This window comes from Diaphorina citri, unplaced genomic scaffold (genome assembly GCF_000475195.1).
Source record: "Diaphorina citri unplaced genomic scaffold, Diaci psyllid genome assembly version 1.1 scaffold306, whole genome shotgun sequence".
Lineage (NCBI taxonomy): Eukaryota > Metazoa > Arthropoda > Insecta > Hemiptera > Psyllidae > Diaphorina > Diaphorina citri.
In genome coordinates, this window is record NW_007377741.1 from 130,225 (window position 1) to 140,485 (window position 10,261).

General features: G+C 38.6%; 1 protein-coding gene and 2 long non-coding RNA genes across 3 annotated transcripts in view; 1 reads left to right on the forward strand and 2 right to left on the reverse strand.

Moving 5' to 3' along the window:
- Positions 1–3,937, reverse strand: part of LOC103507342 (DNA polymerase epsilon catalytic subunit A) — a 68,456-nt gene extending 64,519 nt beyond the window's left edge. Inside the window, exons 1-6 of the mRNA XM_026822232.1 lie at positions 3,722–3,937; positions 3,042–3,174; positions 2,478–2,696; positions 1,933–2,162; positions 1,350–1,354; positions 150–381 (exon numbers count right to left, since the gene is read on the reverse strand). Coding sequence (XP_026678033.1) covers positions 150–381; positions 1,350–1,354; positions 1,933–2,162; positions 2,478–2,696; positions 3,042–3,174; positions 3,722–3,792 — 890 coding nt within the window. The 5' untranslated portion in view covers positions 3,793–3,937. The remainder of the gene's footprint in view (positions 1–149; positions 382–1,349; positions 1,355–1,932; positions 2,163–2,477; positions 2,697–3,041; positions 3,175–3,721) is intronic.
- Positions 913–1,394, forward strand: LOC113466645. The gene is made up of 2 exons (XR_003390985.1): positions 913–1,028; positions 1,352–1,394. It is a non-coding gene; the product is annotated as an uncharacterized LOC113466645 (long non-coding RNA).
- A 3,069-nt stretch (positions 3,938–7,006) lies between the features above and the next one.
- Positions 7,007–7,797, reverse strand: LOC113466646. The gene is made up of 2 exons (XR_003390986.1): positions 7,727–7,797; positions 7,007–7,118 (listed from the first exon to the last, which is right to left on the reverse strand). It is a non-coding gene; the product is annotated as an uncharacterized LOC113466646 (long non-coding RNA).
- Positions 7,798–10,261: the final 2,464 nt, after the last annotated feature.

A 10,261-nucleotide genomic window follows, 5' to 3' on the forward strand; every position in this document is an offset into this window, starting at 1 on the left:
CCGTAGTATGCCTGTCATCAGGGGGGCGAGAAGGTGGCGAGAATACTTAAAATGTTCGTAACAAATGTAGTTTCCGACTTTCAATACACTCTATATAAAAAAAAAAAAACCGGAAATACTTCAAAATTACGAGTACTTTTAAGTCTTACCTATGGTGGTGGTGATGATGGTGGTGGTGAGGGGGGCCCCGGTTCCCCCCAGCTTCATAGTACAAAGGCAGCGGGTCCCCTAGTGGGGGCCACCCTAGGCTCTCGTCAGGGGGGCCGCGGTAGGACCAAATATTGTGGCCCACTAGTGAGGTAGGGGTGTCGGGAGGGCCGTCTCGGGAGTCCACGTCCATTTCACTCTCCGAGATGAAAAGGGGGTCGTACTCCATTTCACCTGGTGGGGGGGGAGGAAAGAGGGAGTTTGTGAGCATAAATTGAGTAGCAACGCCCGGGGAACACATTGACACCAGGACCAGGACTAGGACTCGGAAAAATCGATTGATCGGAAAAAAAATCCAAGCCCTAATTGACATCCACATTTATGAACAAAATTCTTGTACTTAAGTCAGTCTTGAGCAAATTTTGGCCAATCAGATGTTTAGAAATGATGCTTGAGCACCAGTTGAGAGCCTGTATTTTTTTCATAAATGTTTTTTACTTTCTATTATTTTCTTCTTTTTTTAAGAGGTTTGATAGCGGGAACTGTAATGCTAAGGTCTTATCGTTCCGAAATCTGACAGAAAAGGAAGACAGGATAGTAAAAAAACCAGCCTTTCCGAGAACGAACATTATCCGTTCAGAATAAAATTCGCCCCGGGCGGTAATCGAACCCGCGGTCTAGCACTTACAAGGCAGACGCGCTACCAACCTGTACGAGTTATTACATTTTTCATTAACACTTCTCTCTCCCTCTTTTTTTTTTTTTATAAATAAAAACAATCGAAATTTTTCAAGATGGCGTTATCACAAGTTTTTGTAACAGTGGGGACCACGAAATTTGACGAATTAATTGATAAGATTCAATCCAAGGAGATATTAAAGGTAATTTTCATAATTTATACAATGTGAACTTCAATTTTATACTAATTTCCGCTCTTCTGAATGGCGTTAAAACGTAAAATTTCCATTTTCCAAAAATTGAAAAAATCCATTTTGCAGAAGAAAGGAGTTTGGATTAGGAACAGCTGTTTTTTGTTTTGATTTTTTTTTTAACTTTTTCTAGTGACTTTTTGTTCGGTTGGCAACTTGCTAAAGCCCTGTTCATACGATGCATCAGTAGTCTCCCCGCCCGCAGGTACCTACTCTGTAATTTTATTTCCTGTACCTCTACCTATTTGATCATTCACCACTGTTCAATCTTACAGATTCTAAAATCCAAAGGCTGTAAAAAGTTAATCATTCAACACGGAATGCTATAAGTAGTTAGTAGTTATGCGACTGTTATAATTATGTAGATTGGTTTTCACTGTTAAATGTGAATAGGTTGATGAGCTGGCTTTCTACACTAGCGATGGGTATGATCACTGTGTTCATAGTTCTCAAAATGAGTAGGTACCTATAGGTCTACTAGGTTTGTAAGTTGGTGCTTGATTTACTTATTGGCGATCCAAGCCAGCTGTATGGATATTTTAGGTAGGTACAGGAACAACACAACAGACGGACTAAGTTAGGCCCAGCAAGCCATTAGTCTGTATAGAAAACCGCTTTCAATCCCAACAGAAGCACAACAGTAATAAGTAGAACTAAAAATTGAATCAATGTACTTATAGTGTATCTACTACCTAGGTACATACTTTTATTATTTTAAGTATTAGTTTTTAATGTTATAGGTATTGTATTATGATAAGTTTCCATTGTAAAAATGGGAATTCCCATAAATTTATACAAATAAATAAATAAAAGTAGTAGAAGCCTACTGCTGAGTAAAAGAACTCTTTAGACCTACCTGATATCTAGTATACTGTCCATATGATCAACAGTTTTCACCGTAGCCCCAGCATCATGTTTATTGATGAGTGACTCTGTGAGCATTTCCATGTAAATCAAATTCTGTCCATCCTTAGCCTTGTTCTTCCGTACAGCGGATAACAGCTGCTGCTTTACTTTCTGCAGGTCTACTTGATTGATGAAGTACAGCTTGAGAAACAACTGCTTCAGACCTATGAGATGATTTGGCTGAAAGAATAATGAATAGTGTTCATTTGTACTGTTTGAAATGGGACATAGGAATTTCAAAGTCCCTTTACCTCAACAATAGGCTCCTACTATTACTGTGAAGTCTCAAATAATGATGAGGATAAAATTCCATAAATTGGCTGAGATTGAACCTGCACCCTCCTGTTTATCAGGCAAGCACTTTGACCACTATGCCTCTGAGGCAGATATTTTGAGGTCACATTCACAAATGAGGAACAAAGTCCATGCTTCAGTTGGGATTAAAACTCACACTCTCACACCCTCCACTTTATTAAGCAGGGTACTTGTACTTACCAAATCTAAATCTTCTTTGGTAACTTGCTCAATTCTCAGTATGAGACCTGTGTATTTCTTGCTCAAGAATGCTGATACCTCCTGAACATACTCCTTTTTGGTGAGAATATGAAAGTAAGGCTCGAATGGTAATGTGATTTTGAACCGGGAGGCATCCATTTTGATAAAGTAATAATCCATGGCACTGACCAGCTTTTTTTCTTCATCCAGGATTTCAGTCTAGGGAGAAAAAAAAGGAATTACTTGCAATTATTGAAGTTTTTCATCAGCCTCTCAATCAGCCTTAAATAGGGTGATTGTTTTGGGCTGACATTTGATTTTGGCTACAAATTTTACAAGTGGATGTCCCCAGTCAAACTAAGCTGGTCTATTCCCTGTTCAACATCCCCCAGCCAGACAAAAACTCATCTACTTTGATGAATAATGCATTTTTTTTTTTTTTTTTACTGATCCTTAAGAGCATTCCATATTAGAAAATCACCCAAAAGAACCTAGAGCAGGGATAAGCCTTTTCTTATAAGGCTTCAGGTCTAGGTAAAAACAAAAAAATCTGATACAACATACACTATTGATGTTGATAAGAAGTCCTGTGTACTCTCCATGATCTTTGACTCGGTTGAATCCATACTTGACATCAATGTTATCATTGTCAATAGCTTGTGCTATTCGCACATCAGGTGCATCTTCAGATCTACCACTGTGAAAGAAGAGACAAGCTTACTTAGTCCCATACCTAGGATCATTGTTTTCTCAAGTAATAGTAGGAGTGGTACCTATAATCAATAGGATGTAATTAAATTATCATTTATTTATTTTTTTTCCTATTTTCCTGATGAACCCTGGACCTTCTACTTAAACCAGCAACTCATTATCAGGTAGACCTGACAGGTGCACCTGATGTCAGGTCTACCTGATAGTGTGTCTTCATCAGGCATCAGGTCTACCTGATAGTGAGTGGTTGGCCTTAGCAAACAGGTGTGTGTTACCACTCGACTCTGTTCCCTTTGCTCTTTGGTGTACAATGACTTTTGACTGAACTGTCTGATTTTGATAAAGAAGATTTGGGCCACCCGTTGGCCTTTGTGGGTCCCATCAAGGCCCTCTGAATGAAGTCTGAAGTTCACTCATGAAACCTATCAATTTTGATATCAGAGATGAGACTTTTTTCCTGTTATTTGATGACTATTGTGAGCTTGAAACATGTTTTTCCTGAGGTAGAAAAATGGACTGAGATAACAACTTGCCTTGTACCAGCCCCATCAAATCTCTGCCTTGAAGGGTCTGCCTGATAACGACCTGTGTTTTGCAGGACCATTTTCTTCTACAGTTTGACGACTAGATTCGTGAATCACTTGAATAAAACACACATAGCTAATAAGAATATGAATGCGTTAACATCTTGAAAAAACACCTAAAGTTCCGCAAAATAGACTGGAAAAAGAGGAAAAGTCCTCCGGGAAAACTGGCAAAATTTGAAAATCTGGGACGAAATGTTTACAAAAGAAAATTATTCAAGACGGCGGGAAAATAACATGTTGCCAATCTGCAAAAATGAAAAGTCACTAGATTTTTTAAAAAAATAAAGGTCATTTCAGACGATGCATGAAATACAGCCTTGCCTCCTCAGTTTGGTAAGTTCCGGGAATGTATTAGTTTCTGGGACAGGAAGTACCTATAGGTAGAAGTCCAAGGTTTGGGTAGAATTCGCTTTCGCTAATGGTTCCTGCTTCCTGCCAACCTAAAGGTGAGCGCTAGGTCGCGGGTTCGATTGCCGCCCGGGACGGATTTTATTCTGAACAGATAAGGTTCGTTCTCGGAACGGCTGGTTTTCTCCTATCTTGACCTCCTCTCTTCGATTTCGGGACGATAAGATCGATAAGACCAGTAAATCCGTCTATCGAACTTCAAGGCCTAGAAAGTGACAAATAAATAGAACAAAATGTATTTTTTATTACATGGTTTTATTTATTTTATTATATTTACAAATCTTTGTTTTTGTAATTTTTTATTATTTTTTAGGTAACTTGGAAAATTCGCGGGTTCGATTGCCGCCCGGGACGGATTTTATTCTGAACAGATAAGGTTCGTTCTCGGAACAGCTGGTTTTCTCCTATCCTGTATCCTGACCTCCTCTCTTCGATTTCGGGACGACAAGACCTACGCTACGTTGCAGTTTCGTCTATCGAACTTTTCAAGGCCTAAAAAGTGACAAATAAATAGAACAAAATGTATTTTTTTATTACATGGTTTTATTTATTTTATTATATTTACATATCTTTGTTTTTGTAATTTTTTATTATTTTTTAGGTAACTTGGAAAAAACTAACAGAGAGTAAGGTAAATGGACACAACAACATTTTTTAGATAAGAATTATTTTTTAAGAAAAAGCACGAGAGAAAAAACCAAATCGACAAAGTATGGAAAAAATAGATTCTGAAAAGTTTATTTAACTGTGTATGTTGAACCTTTGGATTTTCTTTACCTAATAGTTTTATTTGTTTTAATGGTAGGGACCACAAAAGAGTTTCAACACGGTTTAACTCTTAGATTAAGGTTGTTTGGTTAATAATAAAAAAAAAAATCAAAATTTTCAGCAATCAGATTGTTTAATCCGAAAATAAAACTTAAACCGAGTTTAAACTGAGATTGTGGTCCCGGGCATTAAGTGCGTGGTAATTGCACGGGACACAGGCAATCTCTCGAGTTGACACTGCGTGCCAGGGGTCGATTTCATGCCGAGCGCCGCATGCACAGAAAAAAAAAAAAAAAAAAAAAAAACGATCGTGTATGAGATTGTGGTCCCGAGCATTAGGTGCGTGGTAAATGCATGGGACACAGGCAATCTCTCGAGTTGACACTGCGTGCCAGGGGTCGATTTCATGCCGCGCGCCGCATGCACAGAAAAAAAATCGAGCGCGTACGCGTGGCTTTTTGTTGGGCATGGCGTTTCGAGTACTATTTTGTGAAACGCACCCCTGACGTTAGCGTAAGCACTTTGCAAACAAAATTTCGAAATTAAAACAGGGATGTTCGGGACCGGACTTTGAGTTAAACTTGACATTAAACCGTTTGGATTAAGCAATCTGCATATTTGATTGGTTGATCATTGAAAAAATCCAAGTTTTAAACCAAAACAAAAACAAAAAAAATGCTTTCTTTAAACCGGACTGCATAATAAATAATCCAAACAGTTTGACTTTGAGTTCAATGAGTTCAACAGAGTATGGCCCCGGGCACATAAAGGTCCATCAAGCACACATAACTAAAAAACAAACAAGGGAACAACGAGGGGGGAAAAAAGGTTTAAATTCATTAATAAAATTGCTTTCGAAGTAACAAATATTTGTGTCAAATGCAAAACATACTGCAAATATGGTTATGCGGAGAAAAAACTCAATTGTTAATAAACATAGGAAGATTCAATAAGTTGGATACTGGATTGTTCAACGAAAACCTAACTATAACCCAGAAAATCAAGCGAGCAGAAGAAGAAGAAGAAAAAAAAAAAAAAAAAAACTCGGAACACGTTGATGAATTATAAAGTTGCTCTTTCATTAGGTAGACCAAGTTGGAGAAGAGATAAAGTTCTTCATTCTCCACAAACAAGTCAAATACCTTTTTAAAATCTTTTTCACAACTGTGTATTTTTAGTGAAGTGTGTATTTTGGTGTTGTGTAATTTATTGAGAACTTTTCATGGACTTGTAAGTTTGCACGGTTTTAAGCTTGAGTACAATGTAGGTAGTTAATTTTTTTCAAACTTGTACGGGTATCTTATTCTTTCATCAACCCTGGAGTACGTTTATCTTGAAGGGTTGCCTTATATCGGAAATCATGTTGCTATTGCTTCTTTATCTTGAAGGATTCCTTTTGTACCCGAATTTTGCTTTATTTTCAAGGTTTGCCACATGTTCAGTTCCAGACTTTATTTTGGGGGGTTAACCCTCAACTCTGGAGTTTCTTCATCTTTTTGAGTTGACTGTACCAATTTTCGTGTAGCATAGTATCAACTCCTTCTTCTATCTTTACTGGTTGCTTTGTATCAACCCAGAAGTTCCTTCATCTTCCCGGGCTGCCACATATCAACCCTTATGTTGCCGCCTAATCACCGTAGTGTTACCTGAGCTTGTCCACGCCCACGAGAGGCCCGGCCATGGTCCAGCAGCGTGCAGTATGTCAGGTGGGCTGCAACAGGTCCTTGTTCAGATGGGTCTCGATGTCCACCCGACAGATCGGACACCTCTTGTTACTCGACAGCCACTGGTCGACACACTCTACGTGGAATAAATGCATGCAGGGGAGTCGCCTGTGAGAGGAAAATCACATCTCGTTAATGGAGGAGTTGCAAATGGGTAAAAATTATTAATAAATGGTCAATTCCTACGTAAAAAGTAGTGAAAAACCCAAATCTGAGTTTGAAACTACGAAAAAGTAACTTTAAAAGGTCGAAAATTCAATTTTTAATTGCCGTTCTAATGAAAAAGTTCAAAGAGTTATGACGTCAGATTTCACCAGGTGGGCTGCAACAGGTCCTTGTTCAGATGGGTCTCGATGTCCACCCGACAGATCGGACACCTCTTGTTACTCGACAGCCACTGGTCGACACACTCTACGTGGAATAAATGCATGCAGGGGAGTCGCCTGTGAGAGAAAAATCACATCTCGTTAATCCTTAAATTATATGGTTAATTAAACTATGTGGACCAGGCAATCGCGAGTTATAGTGGAACAATCATTCAAAAATATAAAAATCTACACCAACTGCAAAAAGGTCGAGGTAACACATAGACCTCACTATCGTTCCGTCAATAAATTATATGGTTATTTATGTCCTAAATCTAAACTATGTATGTTTATGTAACCCATGTCTGTTCAAATGGAGGCTGACTGATGAGGAAAGCTGCGAGTGTGGGCACCATAAACAGACTACCAATCATATCCTTAATGACTGTCCATTTCTGTCAATCAAGGGAAATATTAAGGATATCAAAACTCTTAGTTCAGAAGCTATTACCTGGCTACAGAGTTTACCTCTATAGGTAGATAAAAGTGTTATTATTTCTTTTGTTTTTTATATATATAAATGTTCCTTTCATCTGTATTCTATGTATAATTGCAAATCCTTTGGGAAAAAAGCTCCATAAATAAATAATATGGTAGGAAAATCTCACATCCTCTGAATCTTCACTCAGACAAACAGATAGTACACTTCTCAATGTTATCTTCATCACTCAGCTAGGCTTACTCACCTCACATCCTCTGAATCTTCAAACTCAGACAAACAGATAGTACACTTCTCAATGTTATCTCTATCACTCAGCTAGGCTTACTCACCTCACATCCTCTGAATCTTCAAACTCAGACAAACAGATAGTACACTTCTCAATGTTATCTTCATCACTCAGCTAGGCTTACTCACCTCACATCCTCTGAATCTTCAAACTCAGACAAACAGATAGTACACTTCTCAATGTTATCTTCATCACTCAGCTAGGCTTACTCACCTCACATCCTCTGAATCTTCAAACTCAGACAAACAGATAGTACACTTCTCAATGTTATCTTCATCACTCAGCTAGGCTTACTCACCTCACATCCTCTGAATCTTCAAACTCAGACAAACAGATAGTACACTTCTCAATGTTATCTTCATCACTCAGCTAGGCTTACTCACCTCACATCCTCTGAATCTTCAAACTCAGACAAACAGATAGTACACTTCTCAATGTTATCTTCATCACTCAGCTAGGCTTACTCACCTCACATCCTCTGAATCTTCAAACTCAGACAAACAGATAGTACACTTCTCAATGTTATCTTCATCACTCAGCTAGGCTTACTCACCTCACATCCTCTGAATCTTCAAACTCAGACAAACAGATAGTACACTTCTCAATGTTATCTTCATCACTCAGCTAGGCTTACTCACCTCACATCCTCTGAATCTTCAAACTCAGACAAACAGATAGTACACTTCTCAATGTTATCTTCATCACTCAGCTAGGCTTACTCACCTCACATCCTCTGAATCTTCAAACTCAGACAAACAGATAGTACACTTCTCAATGTTATCTTCATCACTCAGCTAGGCTTACTCACCTCACATCCTCTGAATCTTCAAACTCAGACAAACAGATAGTACACTTCTCAATGTTATCTTCATCACTCAGCTAGGCTTACTCACCTCACATCCTCTGAATCTTCAAACTCAGACAAACAGATAGTACACTTCTCAATGTTATCTTCATCACTCAGCTAGGCTTACTCACCTCACATCCTCTGAATCTTCAAACTCAGACAAACAGATAGTACACTTCTCAATGTTATCTTCATCACTCAGCTAGGCTTACTCACCTCACATCCTCTGAATCTTCAAACTCAGACAAACAGATAGTACACTTCTCAATGTTATCTTCATCACTCAGCTAGGCTTACTCACCTCACATCCTCTGAATCTTCAAACTCAGACAAACAGATAGTACACTTCTCAATGTTATCTTCATCACTCAGCTAGGCTTACTCACCTCACATCCTCTGAATCTTCAAACTCAGACAAACAGATAGTACACCTAAGGTTATAGAAAATTAAGATGAACGGCAAAATAGGTAAGACTGAATAGTGATGTTGATATCTATCTTAGCTAAATATTACTTTTTTTTATGGATTCATTGTAAGCCTCTAGTAGCCATATTTTGATCAAATACATTTTGCACAATATATTTAATTACAATATTTTTTAATTATAAAACATATCTGTATTTTGCATGTTAAGAATAGGAAGTTCAATATTCATTTGTAATCGCCGTGTTAACAAGAGGAAACACAAGATAACATGAATTTCACAATTTATTTCAATAGACGTTATATTCTAGGGACCTCAAAACATGTTTTGGCACTAAAAACAGAAAATCGAAAATTTTGACCGAATACATTACTTCCTATAGGATAGTAAAAAACTACACAAAGGTTATTTTCAACTGAGGAGCTGCTTTAAGTCATCGAAAAAAGACAAGGCATACTTAAATGATGTCACTTAGAGCGGGGTTTACCAAATCAGAATTGAGATCAGTCTAGGATTGAGCTATACTTTCAAAGGTATAGCTATTATAGATTGAGCTATAATACCTGGTTCAATCCAGAAGTGAAGCCTACTCCGACTTCGTAAAACGCGGTCTTGTACACTTTCCACTCATTCGGCATTTGCCGGTCCGAATGAAGTTTCCATTTGTTTAAATGGAAACAGAATCATGCCGATGGACAAGGCATACTTAAATGATGTCACTTAGAGCGGGGTTTACCAAATCAGAATTGAGATCAATTTAGGATTGAACTATACTTTCAAAAGTATAACTATTATAGATTGAGCTATAATACCTGGTTCAATCCTGAATTGAAGCCAACTCCGACTTCGTAAAACGCGGACTTGTACACTTTCCACTCATTCGGCATTTCCCGGTCCGAATGAAGTTTCCATTTGTTTAAAATAAGTTTAAATGGAAACAGATCATGCCGATCGGCAAAAGGCCGAGTGCGTGGAAGCGCACCTGCCAAATGGTTCAAAGGCTGCCTTTGATAAAAAAGTAGAGGAATAGTAAAATTATTCACTTACCCGCTGGGTGAGTTCTGTACAATGATTTCCGTCTGAAGAGTGGGTGGGGGTGGGGGTCCCGCGGCGCCACTCACCAGGCTCGCCGTTGCTTCACCGTGCTGTTCCGAGCCGGGGGGTGGGGGTGCTCGGCCCGTGGTCATAATCAGGGTGGGTGTGGCCAGTATGGAGGGAGGG